Below are 26,189 nucleotides of genomic sequence, written 5' to 3'. Positions count from 1 at the left end.
TATTTTTGTAACTGAATGTGAGTATAACTTGTTTCGGTGTGACAAAAAACACCGCAGCTGTGATGGCGTCCTCACAGCAAAGGAAGTTCTTGCTCTACGTATTCCGGTCGCTACCTTTCTATATTGTGTGTTCCTGTCACTGCACGACGACCGCCATTTATTATAATTGGTGTTTTCTATCACCCTCACGACATGTCAGGCTTTTTCGTGGATGGATTTCGTCGCGTCACTACTGACGCCGTGAACAATTGTCGCATTCACACTGTGATTATGTTTGGCGATCTTAATTTTCCTGGCATTAACTGGTCCACACAATCTGTCAGTTCCACTCACATTGAAGTACGCGCATTTCTTAAGGCTTAGCCTGACCTTTCTCTCGCAGAACAAATCATTCATGCTGCAAGGTCATGAGCCACATTGGCTAATGTTCTGAATTTGATTCTGACCAATGATTCTGTTGTTTGCTCAGATATACTTTCCTTTGATGAGCTGTCTGATCACGCTGTCATTACTCCGACGCATCTTACTCTCACTCACTACAACAAAATAATAACCACAAAGCGCGTCCAGTGCTAAAAGAAAGCTAATTTCGGTAGAATTATTACTCTGAACTCTATACCTATTTCCAGACCTATTTCTGAGCAGTCCCCAATCTCAGTCAGTTGACGTAAACAGGCCACTATATCAAAACTGTTTACTAACAATTGGACAAGTATGTTCCCGCTACCACTATAAAATAACGCAGCAGAAAGGCCTGCTTTAGCCAACGTGCTCGTCGTCTTAATAAAAAAAAGGAAAGCGGCTTTACAGTCAAGCACTTAAAAACTTACAGCTTCCTGAGATCGATACAAGAAATGCGACAAAGATTGCCAATCCCTTTTAAAATCCTATCACCGTAATTTTCACAAAAATTACTTGTCTTTCATACTGACCCAGAACCCTTTTCGTTTGTGGCGTGCGATCAACACTTGTAATGAATCAGAAATCGTACTCACTGATCACACCGGTGCTGTAATTACCGACTCTAGTTTTGCAAATGTTGTTAATAACACTTTCTCATTAGTATTTACCTTTGAGGATACCGTGCCATTCCCAAACATTACCACCTTAATTGATAGTTCTAATCCAGAAATAATTATTTGTGAGGGTGATATATTCTTCTCTTATAGACTGACTGAAGATATCACCTACGTGTGGCTTTGTGTGTTCAATAACACCATAGAGCATTTCTCCGGTTCTGCCAGTGCTTTCTCAATAATATCGCCTGACTGATACAATCACTCATGAGTGGCTATTTGCTAAAGTTGTCCCTATATTCAAATCTGAAGACCGATATTCGCCACTAAACTAACAACCCATTTCGTTAACAAGTACTATTTGTAAGCTTTTTGATCATATAATTCATTCTCATGTCATTAACTACCTCGAGGAGCATAACCTAATCTACAAACCCCAGCACGGCTTTCAAAGGGCTGATTCAGTGTAACGCTCAACTAGCTGGACTCATCTATCAGCTACAATCATCCCTAAACGTTGCTAGTCAAGTTGGGACAGTTCTCCTTGGCTGCTCGACTGCTTTTCACTGTGTCCTTCACCAAAGGCTTCTTCACAAACTTGCGTAACTAAATATTGTCACGAATTTTGTTCTATGGATTAATGGTTTTTCTTTTTTTTTTGAATGGGGTATACCTATGCTAAGAACTACAGCTCCTCTTAAGAGGGTTGTGTGGCGCAAGGTTGAAATTGCCGGAAGGAACTGGAGGAGACAGAAAGAGCACTCTGCCAAGCTTCGTTTCTTCTACCGTGGGCCCTTTCCAGTCTTCTCTTCCCACGGCAACAACTAGCCCAAGATAGTACTGTGCTTTGTAGCCCACGTCACGTCTAGGGTACCCCAGGGTACGCGTGCTTGGTCCTATGCTTCTTGTAATCTATATTATGACATACCTAACTGTGTTTCTTCAAAACTTCGGTTGTATGCTGACGACTTCATGATATACCGTATAATTTTATGTGACGCCGACGGTGCTTTTCTTCAATCAGACCTTGACAGAATTATCGTGTGGTGCTTAATACCAAGTTAACCTTTCTAAGACTAAGGTTGTCTCCGTCACTAACCGGTCGAGCCCAGTTGTAAATACTTACTGGATTAACAAGAAGATAACAGAGCATGCACGTTTATGCAAATATCTGGGTATTCATTTAACTTTAAGTTAACGTGGAAAACGCACATTGAGCACAGTCCAGCTTCAGAAAACAGTTCACTCGGCTTGCTGAAACGGAACAAGAAGCACGCTCCTTCGCACTTGCGCAGACTAGAATATATTACCCTAATCAGCCCAAAAGTCGAATATGCATCAGCTATTTGGGACCATGATCATGCATACCTAGCTGACGAAATTGAATCCGCTCGACAACGTGCTCTCCGATTCATTTCTCCTGAATATTCAAGACAGTCAAGCCTAACGGAACGATAAGGGCGCCGACAAAATCCTCGGCTCTCGCTTATTCATAAGCTTTACAATTACAACTTGCTTCATGAAGACCTTTCAAGCCCCTTCATGTAATCCTTCCCTCGAAGTGATCATTCCTATAATATAAAGCGCTTCACATGTCATACACGTCCATTGCGCCGAGTTATTCATACGTAGAACGATAATCCATTGGAATATATGTCTCCCGACATAGTCACTCTTGCTGACCCCCATAAATTTCGTGAGGTAGTGAACACTTGTTGCAGTGCGTGAAGTGTTTCTTGAATTTCTTGCGCAGGTTGCACAGTTTCCTTACGTACGCTTTTTGCAATATTTACATTTCTGTGTCTGCTGTTTGTAATGCAGCTTAATTAGAAAATTGCTGTTGCTTAACCTTATGCCGTCTCATGTATTGCCTTGCCGGCGAACATGTGCTATGTATTAATGTGCTACTTGATTTCATGACATCACCTCCCCTCCTCTGTAATACCCTAGGAGGAGGGCCTTTAGGCGTACTTTGAAATAAGTAAATAATAAATAGAGACGCAGCCTGTCAGTAGATTCCAGCGTCGTTGATTTGGTCAGAGCTTGTCTCGTTTCGTAGATTGATTCCTTACTTATGATCGTGGTGAGCTACTCGGTGGCTATTCTCAAGATTTGTGCGGTAATTTCTTTCTACGTCTAAACTTTTCTGCCTCATTCGTTCGGAAAAGGGTGTTTAGAAACTGTTTACCAATGCTTATGCTGTAGGCTTATTGTAGTCAGCCGAAAGAGCATGTGAAGTGTTCTGTCAGAGTGTAACGTCCACACATACAGTGGAGGGTGATGACGCAGTACAGTTATTTTGAAGTTATCTTGGTATGCTCATTCCTTACTACGTGTCAGTAAGAAGAGGAGGTCTCATAGAGGAACCTGTTTCCTTGCCCCTACCTGTGATAAAAAGAAAATCGCTTTGCGAAGAATAATGCCATAGCTACGTAAAAAATACATAATCAGTGGATTCACCGATTATCTTGAAACTGGTGTTAAGCGAAGGTTGTTTCAATGCTCGTGTAATATTTAAAGTACACGTTAAGCGAATATAACGCCAATGGCGCACATGTAATGGAACGTTTATTAATGCAGTCCAGTTTTGGTCCATTCACTTTTTTCTCCGCACTTGGCTGCTTCTGTTGACGACATTTTCACTTTTCGAGCATATCATTAAAGTATATATATGTACATATAACTTTTACTTTTCCGCATCAGGCTTCTTCAATTTCTTGTTGCCGACTCCTGCACTTCTTGCCTGTTGCTGTGCTTGTTATTCGGGAGCAGACGCAGTGGCATATACCCATTCGGGAGCATTGGGCAAAATGAGCATACACAGTGGCATATGCTCATTTGCATATACGCAGTGACTTGAGTTGCTGCCTACTCGGCAAGGCAGCAGCAATCAGCGCCCCCCGAGTGAGTGCAAGAGGCAAGGAATGCTTCTCTTTAAAAGCACTCGAAGAATAGAGCTTGCGACCAGTTCACGAGTCGGGACACAGCCAATGCACCAGAACACGGGTTCAATTGACCACATGACCACAGAGCAAAAGAATACACCGTATAGGAATATGTACACGGCATACCTCGATGCCGACACTCCTCGCATCGTATTATCACCGCATCACGAGAAAAGGCAACGAAAGTGAAACACACGGGCAAGAAAACATCTCCGGCATCATAGTACGTGTATAGTTGCGAGCGTGACAAATATCGATGCACATGTTTGCGCAGGTATCGCTGCCAACTCCTATATACGAAAGCCTGTACGGTCACCATCCTAGATACCAGATCCTGGAGGAAATTGAGGAGTGTGGCCAATTCACAATAATTTTTCGGTGTCGTTGGGAATGAAGCGAATAACTGTGAATGTTTGTCTTCAAAGGACCTCCTTGTATACCCTCCGCCGTCCCTTCTCAAGCTAATGGGTTCAATAACCTGCAGGTTCTACTTTCCCATCTGTGGACAGTTATTAAACAACAAAACGGTTGTTTCGCCCTTAACGCCAACATCTCATTAGTATTCAAGCCAACAGTACGCTTGGGAAACAAAGCCAAGCTTTTCGGTTCACAAGCGGGCTCCAAAACGGGCTCGTCGCACACATTCCTGACTACTAAGTTACGCTGTTCTGTATAATTGTAAGGTGTCACGTTCCGCTCATCAAATATTTGAGTGTGAAAGCGAGCTCAAAAGTAAAAAAGAAAAAGCCTTTTCAGATGAGGTGAAATTAAATCTCACAAACGTGCCCATTTCGAGGCCATTGGAACGCATGCGGAAAGTCAGGTCATGGTAATCTTACAATGAACTCACCGAAATCTATCTGGGCTTCCTGACAGGCTCGTAAAAGGTGCGCACTTTTCTGATGGGCCAAAGATTTACCATGCCGCATTCAAACATGGCGGTTCCGGAGAAGCAGGCACTAACTCGCAGTCGTTCAGTTTCACAAAAATTTTACAATAAACAATTTTTCTAACGTTTTTTTCGCCCCGCACAGAGAAAGCGAGAGAAAGAAAAAGAGGAAAGGATAAAGAAAGATCAGGGGTGAGGTATTCTGTAAGTGTCCACCTAGTGGACATGGCCATTTCTGCTGCTGCTAAAGCGCTGATTGGCTGTGGTGCCTGGCTCCTGCAGTCGCGCACCCCAGCCCAGCCAGACAGAACTTCAACAGCAGACGAAATGGGTCACTTACAGAATACCTCCCCAGGGAGGTTAACCAGAACTGAGGCCGGTTGCCTACACTTCACCGACAGAAGGGGAAAGCAGGAGAAAAAATTAAGAGAATGAAAATCATGAGTTGATATGCATTGCATTTAGGTAATTATCCGGCTTATTGAAATTATCGGCAATGTGTCGCAGTCTGGTCGCGGAATCCGGTTGACTTCAGGATTTGCAGCGCGCTCTTCAGGCCTTCTGCAGCTGTGGTATGCGAGACCATGGCCTCAAAACATTTCTCAGTGACAATTAAGTACTTTCCGTCTAGCTTGTTCACAACAGTGCACTGGCCTAGCGTTTCATCTTCACAGGAAGAGCAGTGTTATACATATAAGCAGTTTCAGAGTGTAATATGTCTTGAATTCGACAGTAGAACTTCCATTAGAAGGATGATTTAGGCCGCTTGCTGGTGATCGTAGTGGTATACAGGGGTACAATAGGAGCGTCACAGGAAGGCAAAGACAGGATGGACGTTGCGTCATGACAGCTTGGTTAAATGAATGTCGCTATACCTGAAAACGTATGCACAAAACAAACAGAGAAGAGTTAGGCATTGCGTTTTCGCAGACGGATAGATATTATTATTAATATTATTATTAGATATGCAAACACGCATACACACGCCGAGAGAGAGGTAGGGAAGGGGCCGGCTCGCAAATAACTGCCACCGAGAGGGGCACAAGCCTGCCTACTCTTTAGGGAGGAGAGGGTAGAAAATAGAGTTGAAGATATGAAGGGATGTAAAGAAGAAAGAAACAGAAAGATTACAGGCCACAAAGACGAAAGCAACGTAAGAACGTACACGCAGGAATAAAAGAAAAACAAATACACGCAGGTCGCACTAATCACAGAACGTTGTACGAAGACAAAGCTAGCGAAAAATATTTCGTCCCTTGCAAGCTCTCTCACAAACGGTAAGCCAAACCAGTTTCTAGTGGAAAAGTAAGCAGCGTGCGATGAGCTATTGTCACTCTAAATAATGCAATCAAGTATGTCCGAATGCCACGTTATCACCATACAGAAAATACCAACAAGAAATGTCTGCAGCTTTGCCGTTGCTTTCTTTAACACCGCGGTAGCCTGTGAGCAGGGATTAAACGTCGGGGTTACGTCTTGAAAGCTTCCCGTTGCGTACATGCGACATTCCTTCGCAGAGTGTCAGGCGACATCGTTGTTCGCGAGCTTTACTCGGTTTATCGCTGCTTCGCCTTGTTAGATCCGCGTCCTTTGTTTTCGAGCACGTCGCCTGGCGGTCCAATAGAGATAACTCGTTTCTTCAGTGCCGGATTCCCACTCGCTTATACCGTCGTGGTTCCTTGTTATTCCAGCGATAAGGCCTGGATTTTTCTCACCCGTGTCTTGCGACTTTAGATGCCACTCGCACCTCAAAGAGGGTGAGCGTGCGGAACCTGTTCGCACGAAGGGTTTAAAAGGTTCCGCCTTCACGGGGAACGTTTCCAGATGGGGCCACTTCGAGGAGCCGTCACTACGCCGGGGCTGTAGCCGTACGATGCGCTTTGTTTTTGTTTTTTCGCTGTCTCTTTTTTTTCTCTCTCTCTCTGTCTATCTCATTTCACTTTTGGATAAGGTAGCCTCATCGTATTATAGAATGGTCCTGTTATTAGCGTCATAAATTTCTATTCGTCTCTACAGCAGTGTGCCTTTCGCTGAGTTTTTCATCCTCCAGCCTACCCTACAATTCGGAGACGCTCGTGTACAAGGTGTACCGTACGACTTGCAAAACAACTCCAAATCACTAGTCAGAAAACGGTCGCTACAGAACTTGTGAAGCACAGCTCTCCTGTCGGAAAGCCTGACTGCAATTTACTGCGAAACCAGAATTGAAGGTCTTGAATGAAAGTCAGCTATTTGGGCGTTCCCATTGATCCACTCTGAAATTTTGGGTACACAGTTAGCTTAAGTACCTCGGATGGTTGAAAATGATCCAGTGTCCAGTGATCCAGCGTTGCTCCTTCCCAGCTGTTGCTTCGGGATGTTATGCCCATCGCGCAATCAATACTCTCTGCAAGTGCAGTTATTGTACAGGGACAAGACATTGTAGCCCAATGTGAACGACCACAGCCGTTGAAAAGTAGTTAACCTTTTATGTGCCGATGTGTTCATGTGCTTTTTGGTTTAGGCGGGGGAGGGGGGGGGGTAACATTATTAGGCTACACGTGATTTGGGGGCCGGCAACGTGGTGAGAACTATAAAGACTGGGTATGGGTGAAAGTGCACGAACCTGTTGCCAGAAATGTTTCCCGGTTCAGTCGTACAGAATTGGGAAATGGCGGAGTTCACTTCACGATGGAGGCATGGATTGTCAGTTTTTCTTGTTCCTTATTAGTATGGGTCTAAGCCCTACAGTTATAGCGCGCCAAGTCCAAAAAGAGTTTAGCTTTTGTTTTCTGCACCAATACTCAGCGTTATTCGGCCATGTAAGTCCAAATAGAGTTATGAAATATTATGTGGCCATGCAAATTGATGTATTGCTTTTCCTTAAAGGGTCCTCTTTAACCATGATTATGCTACCCACGGGAGTTACATTTGTTCTAGCGCAATAATGAGGCGCGATAAAACTGGTGCAATGCCAAACGAACAATTTGGCCCGGGAAATTGGTTGCCTCTGCTACCTCTGTTTCAAACGAAAGTGAGAAGGCAAAGTGCTGTTTTTACACAGATGCAGATTGTGCACCGTACTAGCCTGTTCACTGCGTCGCTTCAATAAAAGGCCGCCTCGCACGTTATCGTTCCTGTTTAAGCAGGAAGCAGGCCAATTAGGCGTGACCTGCGAGAAGCAATTAAACGATAATATCGAAAGAGAGGATAATGCTCTAACAACGTTATGTCTGAGCACGTAATTTCTTCCTCAAACGTCTGCGGCCTGCTGGCAGATTTAAAGAAAAACGTAATCTTGCCTTAGTTTTCTGGGCCACTTGTCAATAGGGTGCCCTCCCGTGAATGTAGCCAACCAGACGCATTTCTGGTTAACGTCCCTGCCTTCTCTCTTTCTTTCCTCCGCTTTCCTTTTTCCCGTGACTATCACTCTCAACTATCGTAAAGTCAAGCAACAGCATTCTAGGTTCAATGTACCTAGTAACTTAGGTTGATTTAGTCACATCAATAAATGCACTAACACACTGTTTTTCCTTGGTGAGGCCTTGTCGTCTGTTTGCAGGATCTTTACAATAGACTGGAAGACAATCGCGCTCTTTCAAGCTTCCGTGGAATGAGACATGCCCCTCGAGAACAGTTCAATCGAGGCTGCTTGCAGAACTGCACGCGAAAGCACCTGAACTATCCCGCTCTTCATATTTTCTCGCAGTTTTTGCAGCACATCACTGTTCCCCTACTTACGCTGAATATAGCGATAAAAGCCAAGAAGCATGTGTGAAAAGGTGTGAGCACGTGATTTTTTTTAGAGTTGAAAAGGATGCACGGCTGTGCATATCGAAAGGCGTTGATTTGTTTTCGTAGAGGAAGCAAAACTGCTTACATTCGTGACACCATCACAAGCGCCCTGCTACTCCCTTCCCAGGCAGACAAGTGCAGCAGTTGATGAAGCTCCTTCCTACAAGATTTTTTCACCTCCACACACAAGGCTTATCTCACTCACTCACTCACTCACTCACTCACTCACTCACTCACTCACTCACTCACTCACTCACTCACTCACTCACTTCCATATCTATAGTCAGCGCAGAACGCCTTGGTCGGACAGTCATTGAGAAACGCGTCTCACAACTGTCACATTCTCACCGTTGCCTTCGCCAGACCTATTTATAAGACCCGAGTAGGACGCCCCTATTTAGAAAAGATCATAATCATTAACACATGGGCTCGTCACATCCAACACTGGTCCCACGGGACAACACGACGAACGTTTGCTAATTATTTCCTTTAATAGAGGCCTACAACGAAAATACCCACTGGCATTGCGGAACTACTGTGTCAGTTCAAGACCCTTCCTTCAGGGTACATTCTGCGTGTCCGATACCACCGTTATTGATTGAAAAATATGCACATGGGACTCACCCTTAGCTTGCCTGGCGCACAGGTAAGAGTCTGCGTGCCCCACTCTAGAAGCTTAAATGAGATTATAATTTTCCACCATTCACACGATTCGCATCACCATGGGCTCGATACAGTATCTCTAAAAGATATATACACAGAGAGGTGCATATAAATGCGACCTCGCTTATGGATGCCAACAGGCCAAGGTCTAACGACGTAAAGTGAGCTTCCTGCGAGATGCTATCTTCCCTCTCGGGGCAACGAAAAGATTCGCGCCGATAGCAGAACGTGTCTCTTGTTTCTTTTTTTGTTGTTTTGTTTTGTCTTTTTTATTCGCGCGAACGGTCTCTCGCCTTTCGGTGGGGTGCAGTCCCGTGGTTGACTGAAAACGGGAAGATGGCACCATCGGCTTTGAGTCCCGGCTACCTGGGACTCGCCTCGTGACGTCAGCGAGGGGAAGAAGTGAAGAAGAGAACGCTGGAATAAATAGAAGATCGCGCGCCTCGGATTTGTGGATTTCTCGACGTGGACATCCGTGTGTGTGAGTGGGGGTGGGGCTGGGGCATGGTTCCTGCGCCTGCGTACCTGCACGAGACGTGAAACGAGGCAAGCGATGAAGACTTTTCGTATACGCAGCCCACCATAAGAGAGGGCACACACAAAGAAGGAAACGGGGACGCACTTAAATCCTGATTTCAAGTGATCCGTCAGTGACGTAAATCTTGTTACATACACAGATCTGCCGTGCAAGGTCATCGCATTCACATTTCATGTTTTCAAAAATGCAATCTATTTTCTTTTGCTGATAGCACGAGTGCTGCTTCTGACACACAAAGTTCACCCATCGTAGTCGTCAGCTTCACTTCAATAACCTATGAAGACATTTAGCTCCTGTGCTTATACGGTTCTCCACTCGACACACCTCACATCGGTGCCATGAACGCACAGGCAGTTAGGTGGACAAACCATGGAGTAAGCAGAGAGCTAGGAACTACACAACACAAACGAAACCAAATGAGTCTAACGAACACGTTATCGCCATCTCAGAGCTTGCGGTAGGTTTTACTGCTCCCGTTCTGCATACACAGCCACGGTGGAGCAGCCGAACAAGTGCGCGTCGGTGAAGAAACTACTGGAAACGAACCATTTTTCACCAATACGGTGAATCTCAGCGGTTGCGTGCTGGACTAACGTTCCGGGTAATAAGCAAAGAGAGTGGCTTCACCGGGAGTTGGCTTCCCAAGACGGGCTGCGTGACGGGATCCTTCCTCATATTTTATGTGCTTCGCCCAATAAATGAAGGCTGGGCAGTGGATCCCTTGTTTTTACCCGTACCTCGCGATGCCCCACTGAGGCTATCCTCATCATGGAGCCGCCAGTGAATGTATACTAGCTCTCAAGCTTTATTAATTGATTGATTGACTGATTGGTTCATTCATTGATTGTTTGGATTTTACATCCCAACATAGCACAAGAGCTGTGACAGACGCCGCATGCAGTGCAAGGCTATCAACTTTTACCAAATGGGCTGAGGTGCACGACAGTTTATTTATTTTTATTTTTTTTGCCAACTGGGCCGGCAGTCGAACTTTTTGATTGTTTACAGTGGATTCCGCATGACGTAGACGTTAAAAATGCCTCTTATTGCGCCTTCCTGTTCTCCAAGCAGAAGGCTGGTTGTCCCTCCTTGCTCTCTCTCTCTCGAGGAATGTTTTCTTATCACTCCCTTTCTTTACAGGCTATGCCGTATCTGAATAAACGTGTTTCTACTTTCTCAGTTCTTGTACGTAAGAACGTCACGAAACCACAATCTCAAACCAAGACTCCCATTACATGCTTCAGGGAAAGAGCCGACTGCAATGCCTTCCCATATACTGAGAGAAAGACCCCCCCCCCTGTGTGTGAATGACCCGTTTTACGAACCTGGCATGTACGTAGTCAAGAATACCAATACGCTCACATCAACTCTGAGAATAATTGTCCTTCTGTAATGTGTATTCACCTTTTCAACAAAAGACCTCCTGTACTTCTGCTTCGCGACTGACAGGCGTCGTAACTACGCAATTTCTGTCTGAGTGTTTTATAAAGACTGTACTTTAGGGCGCATTCTTTCGAACCTTTACATCATCAAATACTTGTGGGGTCAAACAAGAGCCTGCACTCTAAAATTAAATAGAATACTGGTCACACACTTTGCGCGAGTAACCCAAAAAGTCTCATTGTTAACTCTCATTTGTTTTTTCGTTGTACCAACCGATGGGAGTACGTTCACTGTGGCGACAAAGTGCGGTCTCTCTAGCAACTGAAAAAGCAGACCAAACGTGCTCTGTCAGGGAGCGCGAGAAGTTTCAGAAATTAATTTCAATACCGAGTGAGCCAGGTAACTCCCGCAAAAGAGTTCCCGCTGCACACTTAACGCTTCTTGGAGTACAGGCTAAGCGTAGAGTTGCGTGCTTTTTTTTTTACTCTCATACCCACAGTGCCATTTAGGCGTTACAGTGCGAGGGGGCTTCATACTGCAATGTAAACCGCCTATGCCATAGAATAAATCGCAGTACACTATACAGTGCAATAAAAGAAAAACGTGAGGGAACAAAAAGTGGTACATCAGGATATCAATGCCCGCACAGCAATTCATTTTTTAGGCAAGGAACGGCATCATACAACTAAGTAAAAAAGCAATATGAAATGATAGCGAACTCTCCATTAACTATATACTGTAAAATAAAGAACGAAATTTTAAAGAGCAGTTGCAAAATGTTCATTATTAAGTATACCAACTACGGAAGCAGGCAGTCGATTCCATTCAAAAATCGTTCTGGGAAAAAAAGTGCGCTTGAAAAGCTTAGTTCTACAACTGCATTCCCTAACCTTGAGCTCATGATCTGTTCGTCTGGTTATATAAGGCTGCTGAAGAATACATTTATTGCAGTCTATGCCAATTTAGCCATAAGATATATTGTGAAAAAGTTTCAAGCGTAATGGCTGCCTTCTCTTTTCTAAAGTGTGCCATTTTAATGTTTGTTTTGCAGTAGTAATGCTAAGGTATCTGTCATAGTTGCCGTTTACGGACCCGTGCTGCTGTATTCTGAACTCTTTCAAGTTTATCTCGGTCGGTACACGTAGGAGGGTCCCAAACGGTGCATCCACATTCTAAAATGGGTCTAATATAGCTTTTGTACAGAAGATCACGAGCCTGCTGCGGAAATAGTTTTGTACTACGCCGTAGAAATCCTAACACTTTGCATGCCTTTGCTGTAATGAAATCAATGTGCCTGTACCAACATATGGACGGTGTGAGAAATATGTGTTTGTTTGCCACGCGCTCCAAACGACTCCATTCGGCGAGCACAGTCACGTGGTTCAAAGAAAATCTTGCATAGCAATGAAGCCGCCACTAAGAGACAGATAACACCATTGGCGATGACACTGTCAGCTCCTGCTGGCATCTCATCCTGTCTGATTACACGCATCTAGACAACTCCTTCCATATTTGTATGTTTTATTTCCTTGGTTTAGAGAAACTATTGGTGACAAGTTCTTTTATTGCGAAAGCAATTATAGGCACACTTCAAGCGAATTTTTTGCCGCCATTTTTGCCCTCGTTGTTGCCGTAGGCGTCGCCGTGAAGTTCATGTATATTTAGGTATTTGTATGCTATATGCTACGCCATACTATATTACATGCGGTATATGCGGGTTATTTGCCAAACCATTCTATCAGTAAGGTTTCTTATAACACTGCAGATATTACGTTCTTGACAAAATTGTTCCTCAGAATTTTGAGAATGGCAGCCCGCAAACATATGCCAATAAACAAAACACCGACAGCGGATGCCTTTCATCTTACATCAATTCATAGGATTAAAAATTAAAAGTTTGAAACAATAACATAGCTCAAAGCTTAAACTGATGTAATTTTCTTGGCACGGCTGTGCACTACCTACTGGATCGACCCAGGAAACAGGTTCGGAACATACCCGATACGGAAAATAGGGGGTAATGTTGCTAAGACGTTGGCTTTAAGTAATAAACATAAGTGAAATTGTCCGATGACAGGGCTCAAACAGAGAACTTCTAGCACAACAACTCGTTTTTACTTAGCTTACGTTTACTTCAATTCACATTGCCACTACAGCTACAAGTCTTACACTTCGTGTTATATTCTAAGATGTAGCTAACGCATTCATTACTTCGCCGTTATGGCGAAACTTTTTTTTTTAGTTTGTGTTTAACCCGGTCATACGTTTCTGATTAGCTTCTAGTTCGACATAGAGCGCGACCGCACGGGCGTGGCGTATAGGATCCTGCCCTGGTCCGTGCATCAATGCACTAAATGAGACATTTCTATACGTAGCAAGCAAATCGTACGACTGATGGCTAATTTACAATCAAGCGCGCTTGGGAGTCCAAGACAATGCGGTTTGATCGTGCACTTATCGCTAGTGTTGTGTTCAGTATGACTTCTGAAAGGCAGTAACCCTTCTTTCTCTCGCAGCAATGGCTCATGTGGCACACAAGATTGCTGGCCAGAGCTCTACTCTGCTCGCTTTTTGAACATAAGCCGAGTGTTGTACGCGGTGACACCTACCGTCTACTTCTTCTTGAGCGTCTGGAGGGGCTGAACGCTCGGGTCCACGGTGTACTTGAGGCTGGTGGTCGGGCCGTACGAGATGAAGCGCTGGGCGTAGTGCTGCACCTCGGCAGGAATCGTGTGCGATGTCACGACAGCGGGCGCCGCCTCGTGCACGTGCACGGTAGCGCCAGCCGGAGCGGCCACCACGGCGGCCGGAGTGGCGTGGCTGTAGCGCACGCCACCGAGGCCGTAGCCGTAGCCGTAGGTGATGAGCTGCCTCAGCTCGGCGGCCGTGGGCACGTGGTGCAGCACAGCGGCCGCTGCTGGAACGGCGGCGGCGGCGCCGTGGTATGCTACCGCACCTGGGAGGACATTGGTGACCGCCACGGGGGCGGGAGCCGCGTGGATGAGGGCCGCTCCGTGGAGGGCGCCCTGAACGGCGGCGTCAAGATCACCGGCGTAGCGGAGTCCTCCGACTCCATACATGATACTCTGTCCTGCGGTGTGTGTTCACACAAGTGGCGTGGTTAGCGTCGTTAGACGTTGAAAGGAACTGCTCTTTGTCTGCCTTGTGTACCTACGAGCTTATGTTTCCGGCCTATTTGGCAGTCCCTGTTTCCGGGCCTCGAAGTCACCGACGTTGCGGTTTCTCTATTTCGTCCCATTGCGCCGCGTGAAAGATGTTATTCACAAGAGCCCTTCTCACCGCCGATTGTAGTAAATGCGAAGTGACAACCGGCGTTAGTAGTCTGTACGTGTATGGCATTATTTAGCCGTCAAGATTAGTTAGCTCTCCAATCTACAATGAACCCACTTTCCCACAATGTGAACTCGGCATTACATAGAGCACAGATTGTTTGGTAAATTCGCATTCTCAAGCCAACAGCATGCATGTCCCTTCCTGAATACCTAGGCGAAATGCGTAGAGTTTACACCTGATAATTCGCGGCCTTCTGTATGAGCTATACAGCGCCTTACATACTAGTGATACTTGTCACCTATATAGCATCTATCAACTCGCGGTGTTTAGCTCAGTGCAACGCATGTGTTCTCTTACCTGGAGCCACAGAGAAGGCACCGGCTGGGTGGCCAACCACAGTTGTAGCCACACCAGGAGAGTGCACGACGGCTCCTGGAATCTGGTGGACGACGGCCTGTCCTGGAGTAGTAACGGTGGCGGTCCTGTAGGTGGTAACCGCACCTCCGGTGACAGGGGTCAAGAGGGCACCACTGGCGGCTGCCGGCTGGTGAACAACGGAGACAGCAGGCTGCTGGAAAAGAGCAGCACCTTGAGCACCGAGGGCGGCAATCTTCTGAGTAGTCACAGTGCCGGTGCTCACAGGGGCGACAAGGGTTCCAGTGGCCACGGCTGGCTGGTGAAGGACGTGAATGTCTGGTTGCTGCAAGGCCGTGGTTCGGTAGGTGGTGATACCGGGCTGTTGAACGACGGTGGCTGTTGGAGCGCTGATGGTGGCAGTCCTGTACGTGGTCACAGCACCTGGACGCTGAACGACGGTGGCTGTGGGAGCAGAAATGGTGGCTGTCCTGTAAGTGGTAACAGAGCCTGGAACTTGCTGCACGTAAGCGGACCCGGGAGTGCTGACGGTTCTGACGCCGGTGATAGCAAAACCTGGCTGTTGGACAACAGCAGCACCGGGAGCGCTAACTGTCGCGGTCTTGTAGGTGGTAACTCCTGGAATCTGCTGGACGACGGCTGAGCCGGGGACGGTGTATGTCCTGACGCCAGTGACGGCGAATCCGGGCTGCTGGACAACAGCGCTTCCAGGTGCGCTGACCGTAGCGGTCCTGTATGTGGTGACGCCTGGCACCTGCTGGACAACAGCACCGCCAGGAGATGTAACGGTGGCGGTCCTGTATGTGGTGACGCCGGGCACCTGCTGGACAACAGCGCCGCCAGGAGCAGTCAGGGTGGAGGTCCTGTATGTGGTGACGCCAGGCACCTGCTGGACAACAGCGCTGCCAGGAGAAGTCAGGGTTGAGGTCCTGTATGTGGTGACACCCGGCACCTGCTGGACAACAGCGCTGCCAGGAGAAGTCACGGTGGCCGTCCTGTATGTCGTGACACCCGGAACTTGCTGCACAACTGCGCCACCTGGAGCAGTCAAGGTGGCGGTCCTGTAGGTTGTCACAGCCGCACCGGGTGTGCCCACAGCGACGCCAGGAACATGGTGGACGACAGCGGCACCTGGGGTGTGCAGAAGGCCGAATCCTTCGCCGTGCACGACGGCACCAGGATGGTAGAGGGAGCCATAGCGGATGCCGCCCAAGCCATATCCGTAGCCGTAGTTGACTGGCCTAGTGTGGTAATGGATTTGAGGAACACCGATGGTACGAGTTCCGTAGCCGAGGCCATAGATGTAACCTGGAGTGTGCTGCACGACAGCAGCGCCCGGCTGGGTGACGGCGGTCAGGCCGTAACCCACGGTTCCTGGCCGAACGGTGGTGACTGCAGAGCCCGGCTGGTAGGTAAGCGTGCCGACGCCGTAAGCAGACCCTGGCTTCACGGTGGTGACCGCAGAGCCTGGCTGGTAGGAAACAGCGTTGATGTTGTAGGCTGTTCCGGGCCTGTAAGTAGTAACCGTGGACCCCGGCTGGTAGGAGACGGCTCCGTAGCCGTAGGCCGCTCCAGGCCTCACCGTGGTGATAGCCTGCCCCGGACGGTAAGCCACAGCCCCGTAGCCGTAAGCGGCTCCCGGGTGCACCGTGGTCACGGCTTGACCTGGCTGGTGGACGAGCAGGCCTGCGCCATAATGTGCGCCGCCAATTCCGTAACCGAAACCGTAATTGCCGTCTGGCCTGACAAGTGTGAGACCGTAAGTACCTCCGACTCCGTAGGCGCCCTGGGTGGTGAGCACAGATCCGGGAATGTGGCTGACGGCCACACCTCCGGGCTGCACGACGCGGTGCTGTGTGACGGCGATGCCGGGCACGTGGCTGACGACTTGGGCCGGCTGAATGACGCGCTGCTGGGTCTGAGTCACGGTGACGGCCGGCTGCTGCTGGGTCACTGTGTAACCGGGCTGAACGACGCGTTGCTGAGTGATGGCGTATCCCGGCTGTGTGACTGCGATGGCTGGCTGCACCACTCGCTGCTGAGTGACTGTGACGGCCGGCTGCTGCTGAGTCACGGTCACGGCAGGCTGAACGACTCGCTGCTGAGTCACGGTGATGGCGGGCCGCTGCTGAGTCACGGTGATGGCAGGCTGCACCACTCGCTGCTGAGTCAGGGTGATGGCGGGCCGCTGCTGGGTCACAGTGATGGCGGGCTGCTCGACACGCTGTTGGGTGACAGTCACCGCAGGCTGCGAGACCGAGACGCCATGGGTGTCGGTGATGGGTGGTCCGTGTACGGTGGTACCGGAATGTCCGCGAGCGACGGTGGGAAAGCCAGCCGGGATCACGCCTCCGGCCTGGTGGTACTCAAGGGCTCCGGGACCCCGGGCCACGTAGCCGACGTTGCCAACCTTGGCAATGTCGAGGTGGTGGAGGCCATCGGCCAGCGCGTACGACGCGAGGCCCAGAAACACGGTGGCCACCTGCGGTGGTTGTGCATGAAAGTTTGTGAGCGAGAAGTCAGATGCGTGCGCCATAAAAGGGTACTGAACTCAAAGTCGACGACAGTTTCATAAAGCACGGTGCTGAAATGTTAATTATACTAAGCTTGTGAACCACTTCATTGTTTTTCCAAGCAAGTATTTGCCACCACAGTCGTGACCAGAACTTGGGAAGATATAATGCAACGGGAAGTAGTCAGATGTTTCAATAACATCAATTGTGAATGCGTTTATTTCGCTCTTCGTGGAGTGAAAGAGGCGACGGTGGTAAACATTCGATGCAAAAGCAAATTCACTTGAATGACATACGGAGAGCGTATGCGTTTCGCCATAAGTTTCAGCTTGAAGACAAAAAAAAAAGCCGCCCAATCGCATGAAAGATAACTCACTATGAAAGCTTACATGGATAGCACCCAATTGAATTTCTACATGTTGAAAGCTGAAGACAAGTGCTACAAAAGTATGCATGTCGTTGACAGCTCATCACCACTGACGAAACTGTCCACACGCATCAGTAAAGGGACGAGAGAGCGGCTGAAATACAGAATAAAGAGCATTCAGCTAACTTAAGGGGTGAAATTGCAAAAGACTCAGTATATTTCATAGACACTGTATCGTGTGCCTCACTAAACCAACCACATTCTTCAACACAAATTCAGTGGTATCTCTTTCCAATAGTTGGTAAGCGTTGCTAGGAGCCAACTAGATGCTGTTTGCATTTATGGCTTACCAGTTAAATACGTGTTTATGGCTGAGTGTACGGCATCGTAGATAAAGCTTTGAAAGCCCTGGCGCTCAGCTACCTTTGACAGGTATCGGTACCACGAAGTACCGTGCTAAAAAAATAGCAAAGTAAGGACTGGCGCATAGACAGTGGTGTTTTCCCCATGAAATTTCATGCTGGCAGTGTATATATATATATATATATCAGTGTCACTACTACAGCGTTGCTCGTCTGTGCAGCAGTAAAACAATGAGGGCGCTCGGCAGCCTCGTACCTTATCCACAGAACGCTGGCACTGTTCGTTTGCACTATCGGTAACTAGCTAAATCACATTCGCTTATCGCCGGCGGTACCAATTGTATTTTTTTCTGTTATATTTCACTGCGACGAGAGTAATTACACTATTGTCGTTGTTGTTACTATTATTATTATTATTATTATTATTATTGGAAATTAGCCGCCATAGCATTATTCTACCCAAGTTAAAATTAAATTCTAATTACCCTCTCATTAATTGTTTGATGCAAAAGTCGCACCCATGTTATAGTGTAAGCAGCCACTCCCAAATTAATAATCGAGTAAGAAATGTATTCCCCAACATAAGCGCGCGCATTACAACTAAGCATATTAAATAAGGAAAGCGTCGTGCTATTTCCAGCAGCACTTGTATTGTTCCTGTTCGTTCCCCCACTTTTGTCTGTTTCGTATTCGCTACGTTGTTCAGGCTTCCAAGAATAGCTCTAACTGATAATGATTAAATTCTTAAAGTAAACATGAGCCCCTCACCCTACGTATCCGGAGTGCACCAACAGTCATGTGGAAAAGCACATTCAGTGCTGCGACCCGGAACAAAACTAAATACATTCGGCAGGGGTAGATTTTGAGCGAGCGGTCAGTTGGGGTGGTATGAAGAGTACCAGTCAATGATACCTGGGTGGCGCGCAGTTAGCGTGGCGCAGCTCCGATGACCATATGAACATGTGCTCGTAGGTTTCGGAAACAAGAACGCGAGGCCTTCGTAAGAAACTCAAAACACATGACTGTGTGGTTTCAGTTTCTCGCCGGCGTTTTCAAAGGGCCGTCAACGAAGGACGAACGCGCGACGCTGGCGGCGCGTGACGTCGAGGCACGCAAATTCCAGTTGCGGTGAGTGGGTTCCAGGTGGCGCTACTAGCCTTGACGATGAACCACGCGCTAGGATACTTCAGGAAACGCCAAAACGCTCTCTCATTCGCGCGCGCACGCACCACACACGTTAACACGCACACTGACCTAAGCACACAGGTTTATCGCTTGTTTTGGACCTTCATAGTATTCAAATTAGCTAGCAAAGTGAGAAGTGAGCAACTGTAATTTATCGTTTGAAGCCTTCTCGCTGTTTCCCTCGGTTTGTTTTTGAACTTTTGCGCACTCAGACTCTAGTCTCTACTTAGCACATCTCTCCCTCCTTCGTTCTTGAATGTGTAATGCATTGTCCACTCAAAGCCATTCAACACTTTGTCACCTCTTCCAAACGGAAGGTTTAGCTCTCGGCAATCAGGAGCTAGAAACAGATTTTACGTCTCATTCATTTCTCGGTGACGCTTGCCTGTGTGCATCACATATTATGGTGTAATTACTAATTAACTGTATATGGTGGCCTATACTGTTCGCTCATTTTAATTTTAAGGCGTTAATTTTGCACATATGTTGGTAGTGTGGAATAGAAGTATTGGAGTTCAAAATTCGTCCTCACGTAAAGATCCTGACCATACACCAACCAAGCTTGGAAGTATTCACACCATAAATCCTCGACAAGATATATCAGCGTGCCACACAACTTTTCGCGTCGTGCATAAAAAGAACTTTTCAAGGACGAATACGTGGCAAGTCAATAGATTTTGCCGGAACTTGGCCGACAAATATATTGAACTAGTTGGATAGTCTTTGCGCACTTTGAGCATCCTGTCTGCCTTCAAGTTCCTCATTGCAATATTCGTTTTAAAGTAATGATTATTGACTAAATTGGTGTACTATGCCGATGAAGCACTCCTTCATAAAATATCACACAGTTTCTGCATAAGTTTTTACACAATGTTTTATGTCCGCGAAGTGAAAACTTCCGCTCAGCACAGGCCTCTATAGGTTCGTCGTGATGAGATATCACGCAAGGAAAGGTTTGCACTTAACTTACTTTGGTTTTGCGCTCTTTGAAGCACATATGTATCAGGGATTCATAGCACTGTGTTCATGTACCACAGAAAACGAACAATTCTAGTACCAGCCTCTGAGCAGTTTCGCATGAACTAAAGCAATAACTTTCCTAAGCAGAACATTCTTAGCACAAACAAACGAAAAATGTTATCGCAGTCCCACTTCGCAGCCAGCTAGAATGCAATCACCACAATGTGTATCATATATCGGACGCCTTACGTCGATAACTGCCTTAGCATTGGGGATAGACGATCACGGACTATTCGATCTAAGCACCGAACTTTTTCGTCGGCAGCGTCGGCGCCTGGTTAGTGGCCCTTTGTAACTGTGTATATGCCCTAATTTTGCGCGCAATTCGTGCGTGCCATAATATTCCATCAATTGTAGCACTCGGGAAATGGGTGAGAACGGGCAAAGCGAGGACAAGACCCAAACGTAACCTTGTTAGCCCAAATCTCGCGCCCTAACATTGATCACGTTACCCACTGCAGCCAATCAAAACGCGATCGTCACGGCAAGTTTCCGTATCGGTGACCTCGCGGCCATAACGCGGATTCAAGCGGATTCAGTGGGTAGACCAAAACTTCGCGTGTTTGCGTCGCACAGGGCGTCCCAGCCACAACTGTGCGACCCTTTATCTCTAGGTGCCATCGGGCGCGCGAATCCTCGGATGTCCTCTGCCCGGCGGGGGAACGCGTCCCGCTCGGACAGCTAGCTGCTGCCCCGCATTGGGTATTGCCAGTTGCACGATCATGATTCATCTCCCTTATCTTGCTCCGTCTGGCTTACCGCTCTCCTCTCGAGCATGCCCCGGGCATTGTCTTCCGACTGTTTTTCTCCGCCGCGACATCCCGTTATTGAACGGTTGCAAGCAAAACTGGACCTCCTTGCGTTCCCTTTCCTCGTTGGCTGGAGAGAGCCCCGGAGAAAGTTCAGTGGAGAGTACCAACTCAAGCGTCGTGCAAGCAGGAAGTAGCTGTACTTTGGCGTTCTCTGAGCAGTTTGTCTGTCCACAACTTACGCAACGTTCTGGGGCCGTTGTAAGCCATCCTTCGGCCATTGCATGGAACGAAGTGCCTTTGGTCCCTTTTCGGTGTTTGGGTCTGGTTGAGATTTTGTAAAGGGCTTTCAGTGTGAACCTCTCATTGTCGGGCGTTTTCTTGACGTGCACATCCTTTCATATTTCGCCCTTCATCTTAAGCAGCATTCCAAGTTAGCAGCCGAATACGAACACCTGAAGTTTCTACATATTAAAATGATCTCCCGAAGCATCTAAGTGGCATATTATGCATTTCGCTTTCTGTTTATAAACCTGTCAAAACTGCGCTCAACGAAGCTTGTCAATAGCAGGCACACGGTATTCTTGAAGTATGCGCTAGTGTTCAGGTTGTGGTTAAGCAGGCGACATATTGTACTGGTTGACAACGTTTTCAATCCATACTAAATCTATCGATCAAATAATATGCTCTAAGGGCAGTGTTCGTTCCCGCTCGGTAGCCACTTCTTACTGGGACTTTCTTGGTTGTACTTGTGTGCACTAGTTCGCATCAGTTGGTCACAGTTGACTGTCAGGTAAGTTTATAACCGCACAGAGTTTGAAAGACAAAAATACTGTGCCTCGCATTACCGTATACACGAGGACAGCCTAAAAACCGTTCGTCCCTTCGGCAATGTTTGTAACCAATAGCCAATAAATAACCCTCCTGATATCGTGCGGAAATCGCTTCTGTCGCATACATGACCACTGTCAAGGAAAGCTTGCCGGTGAAGAGGATATCAAGTGTGATTAGCAAAGAATGTCGTGTAGACATCTCGCCCGGTTAATTTTACAGGAACTGCACAGTAACTTCACTGCGGTGCTGCAGTGTTGGGCAACGGAGCCAGGCATAGTTCCTTCCCGCGTGAGAATGTAACACCGAAAATCTGGCTGTGCGTTGACTTTTGCGTGGACACCCACTTGCCCTTGCATGAGACTTCTTCTAATTTGCGTATTTCCGAATAGCACACACGGTTCCTCTATTAGCCTTGAGCACTTGCTACCACATTTCGCAAACTTCTATCTGCCTTCTCCTATGCACAGCGCGTAAAATTTGTTCCATTGTTATGCAAGCGTCAGACGATTCCGGTATTGACCTCTACAATTAGAGATGAAGGGTCGTGCAAGGAAGATACCTCTCGCACACTAATCAATCATGAATGCAACGAGTAACTTCCGCAGACTGTTGCGTGCCGTTGTCCATTTGAAGTGTCTGGCACATCCTCGTGGCACTTGATGACTCGTTCAAGAAAATAGAAAATCCAATGACAGCCTATTCATAGCGAGTTCAACTATTATAAACTATAAGCGAATCCAAAGGCAACAGAGCCTAAATGCATGAGAAGTGGGCTTCTATACTCAGAGCTTCCTGTTATGTTAGTGGTGCAGCTCAGCTTAGGAACGGTAGTCATGGACGAAAACGCGTAGGTAAATTCTGCAATCATTAAAGACGTGTTTGTGAAGCCTAATAGTTAAAAACAAAGATTCTTGGAAGAGATTATATCACTAGCATTATCAGGAGAACGTAGTATTTACGCTAGCAATAAGTGAAGCCCCTTCCATTTATGATTGAGACCACAAAATAAGAGCGTCCACAGAAATACATTGGTCATTTTCAACGCAGAGCGGAGACTAGGTCATTACAACTCGTATAACGCTGAAATAGGATAAGGCCTTTGTAATTTCACGCATGGAGCCTACACAAAGTACTACTACCTGCGGGTCAGATGGCATATGAAAGGTAGAAGATTAGCCTTACACTAACTGTTATGTATACAACTGCCCGTGGGAATGCCACACACTCGTGAAATAACCACATTTTCTTGTGGCCGAACTCGCTTAGTTACATCTATACGTGCTTGGATAAACAGTCGTTGGACAAGGATCAGTCCATCAGCTTTGAAAATAGGGATGCTGTCAGGAGGGAACACAGTTCTAGGCCCATTTAAGTGGCCGCGTGGTCTTTGTACTGTCATGGCCGCGTGGTGCTAGAATGCAGTTCTGGCACTGGATAAACCAGGCATGCTATCCTGTGGCGTCATCCACAAATGCAGGAATATCTTGATCGCAGCCCTGCTGCCTGCGTCGCAGCATCCGTACAGACTCCTGACGGCCGGAGTCAGTCGCGAAGCAACTGCCCTGCAACACCACGATACCATCACATATGGTAGCGTCAACGCGCACGCGCATACATCCTTCACAGCTTTCGGGCCCGAACGCTGGTGCCATAGACAATGGAAAAGGTGATGGACCCCCAATTATCGAAACTGGTATTCGCGATTCGATTACCGCTACTGAATACGCTCGGGGTCATGGGTATCCACGGTTGGTCAGGCTGGGCAGGCGCAGAAAAACGTAGACAAAACCGATGAGCAAACAAACACAACGGCGAAAGCAAACAGCCAGTCGATGCAGGACCGCTGGCCCGAAACCCTAAGCCTCGCACATGGAACACCGAACGAACTGGCTTTTTTGTACTCACAAGGATTCTCATGGTTGCGCCCCCCTTCCGATGCAGCGAGACGGCCACGCCGTTATGGGCGAACCATCTTTTTATACCGAGGATGAGTTGCGATAGCCCTCCTCACCCATCGGTCACCCTACCAGGCCTCGAGGCGAGAGGGACTCGAGAAAGGGGTTGACCAGTCCGCGGTTATATAAGAAGTGCTGCCTCGAGCATCAAGCGGCGGCCACCGAAAGCCTCCCGCTAACCAATGCTCCTCTTGGCCAGATGAACGGGGCTACATGGAAGTCACCCTCTCTCTCTCTCTCTTTCCAGAGCAGCAGTGGTGGAAGGAACCGTTGGATACGTGACAGAAGAAACGCTAGCACCTTCCCACCCTTGGTCAGCCTCCTTGCCCCAGTCCCTTTCAAGAAAGTGTCGTCCTCACACTCAGACCTCTCGTCCCAGCCGCCATTCTCTCCTCCTCATTCGAGGTCCGTTTCTCGAGAGAGACTCTATGGAAAACCACTTCGCTGCGTATTTAAAGAGATGAAAAAAAGAATGATAGAAGACAGCCGTTTTATTATTTTTTTCGCCCTTTCTCTCCCACTGTCTCTTTCGATTCGTACCTTTCGCCCTTCTCTCGAATGCCTCTTCTGGTCAGTCTCGACTTGCACACCCTGGGAGGCGTTGCTTGCTGCAGAAGGTCACCGGGCAGATCCGCTTGCGGCAGAAAGTCGACAGCGATCGAGCGAAAGAGAGCCGAGTGGCTTCTGTATTTTTTTTTCTATTGAATTTCTTTATATTTTCCTGGCTCGGTCCCAGTACGTATTTTACAACCCCCAACTCATCTCCTTTTCGCTGTCCTCCTCGACCGCAGTGGCGACTCGGCTTACCGCCAGCGTCGCGAAAGTTTTTGAAATTAAATGCGCTGGAGTAACACAATGAGACGACACGAATGGCCAGTCATCGAGCCAGAGCCACACTGTGAGCAGAAAGGCCAGCGATGCTCAGTGAGGAAAGGGAAGCGGAATTCAGTGGACGGCGTGGCGAGGATTGGGAGATGCGTAAGACGCGACTGTGACTGCAAGGCGAACGCGAAAAACTGCATGAAAATGGTAGATAAGGGCGACTCTCCAGCGTGGCGAGTTTTCGAAGAGCGAGCACGGAATCGGAATAAGGTCACTCGGACCTGCCGCCCCGACACTGCGGCAAGATTCACTCGGGCGCACTTGTGTGTGACTTGCTGCTTGCAGCGTGCAAGAAGCTACGCTGCATGCTTTAGGAGGTCTAGTCGTCGTCGCCGCTGTGTTCCCTCTCTCTTTCCTCCTTTTGCGAATCGCTGCCGTCTTGATGCATTGAGCAGCTTGATATGCAAGGCTCGCAACACCCTCCTGGCGGGATCGCTCGCGGATGTCCCTGAGTGTCGACGCTCACGCGAAGCTTCGAGGATGTGTGCGGCCAGCTTTGGAGGGTATCCTTTACTTTGCCGTAGGTACCGTCCGGTCTGTTGACGGCACCCTTCCCGTCCCTCTCCCCCCCTTTTTTTTCTTGCTTTTTTTTTCTTTCCTCCTTGCGCACATTCTGCCCTGCTCACTGTTCGATGTCTGTGGGTCGTGAAAACCAAGTGGCGGGCTTCGGAAGATGCTCGGTGACTTTCCGCTGTACATGTTGCACAATGTAATAAGTTACGACATGCGGGGATAGTTCGACTGTTGTTTTAGGAAAGTACAGTCTGGTTATTCGTAGACCGACAATTATAAGTTTGTACTCTGCATGCCAGGGCTTCTTGGCTGTCTTTCTTAGGTCTCTTGTATGTCTCAGGTCATTGTACGCACGATGATGCATACATATTTTAAATGTTATGCTTTGGCAATTAGGCAGCATAGTAATGCTATATCTTTATAGCGCAACTTTTCAAGCGATTCATTCCATGTTATCAACCTGGAATTCTGCTTAATTAATACTGTGTTTAGTCTTCTTGGACGAGATGTCTGCACTTGCTTTCTCAGCTAAGATACACTGAAATGTGAAATTAATAATATAGATGCTATGTCGCGACAAATACGAGGACACGAAGACACATGAAAGGTACCCCACAAGCGCCAAAATGTTCCATGTAACATACAACCGCGACAAAATGCTCCAGCATCATTCTCGTATGCAAAGTTTGTCAAGCAACCATACAGTTAAGAGTCTCATTCTCATTGTGCTATCACATAACCGCCACTCGAGGAAAACATGGACATGTGATTTTTGGACCGCTCTTGACATGCTCTAGCTATTCTAGCACTTGAGATTGAGAAGGTCAATGGAAGAATGGAAGACGTCCCTTTGAAGGACATCGAAATCAAGTTGATCACAAGGGTCGGCATCGGAATTCTGAACGACTGATCAACGTTACAATGCCATACAC

At 47.5% G+C, this 26,189-nt stretch overlaps 1 protein-coding gene across 6 annotated transcripts; it reads right to left on the bottom strand.

The window, feature by feature from the left end:
- Positions 1-9,072: 9,072 nt before the first annotated feature.
- On the bottom strand, positions 9,073-23,839 carry LOC119453332 (mucin-12). 6 transcript variants are annotated; one of them, XM_049667780.1, is made up of 5 exons: positions 23,813-23,839; positions 15,632-17,359; positions 14,860-15,565; positions 13,818-14,299; positions 9,073-9,812 (listed from the first exon to the last, which is right to left on the bottom strand). In XM_049667780.1, exons 1-4 carry the CDS (start codon positions 23,822-23,824, stop codon positions 13,821-13,823), a joined length of 2,925 nt encoding a protein of 974 aa, XP_049523737.1. In that variant the 5' UTR covers positions 23,825-23,839; the 3' UTR covers positions 9,073-9,812; positions 13,818-13,820. The 6 variants fall into 6 exon arrangements, with proteins under 6 accessions (XP_049523737.1, XP_049523738.1, XP_037571302.1 ...); XM_049667781.1 differs by having other exon boundaries at positions 14,860-15,624; positions 15,823-17,359; XM_037715374.2 differs by having other exon boundaries at positions 14,860-16,563; positions 16,645-17,359.
- Positions 23,840-26,189: the final 2,350 nt, after the last annotated feature.

The sequence above is a fragment of the Dermacentor silvarum genome, chromosome 5, assembly GCF_013339745.2.
Source record: "Dermacentor silvarum isolate Dsil-2018 chromosome 5, BIME_Dsil_1.4, whole genome shotgun sequence".
Lineage (NCBI taxonomy): Eukaryota > Metazoa > Arthropoda > Arachnida > Ixodida > Ixodidae > Dermacentor > Dermacentor silvarum.
This window is presented reverse-complemented; position numbering and strand designations above follow the sequence as displayed.

What these genes read in the sequence shown, in the direction of transcription:
- LOC119453332 (XM_037715371.2), bottom strand. An exon ending in TGCCTTCTCTGTGGCTCCAG is followed by an intron (nt 14,300 to 14,859) that starts GTAAGAGAACAC and finishes CACACACCGCAG; the next exon opens with GACAGAGTATCATGTATGGA.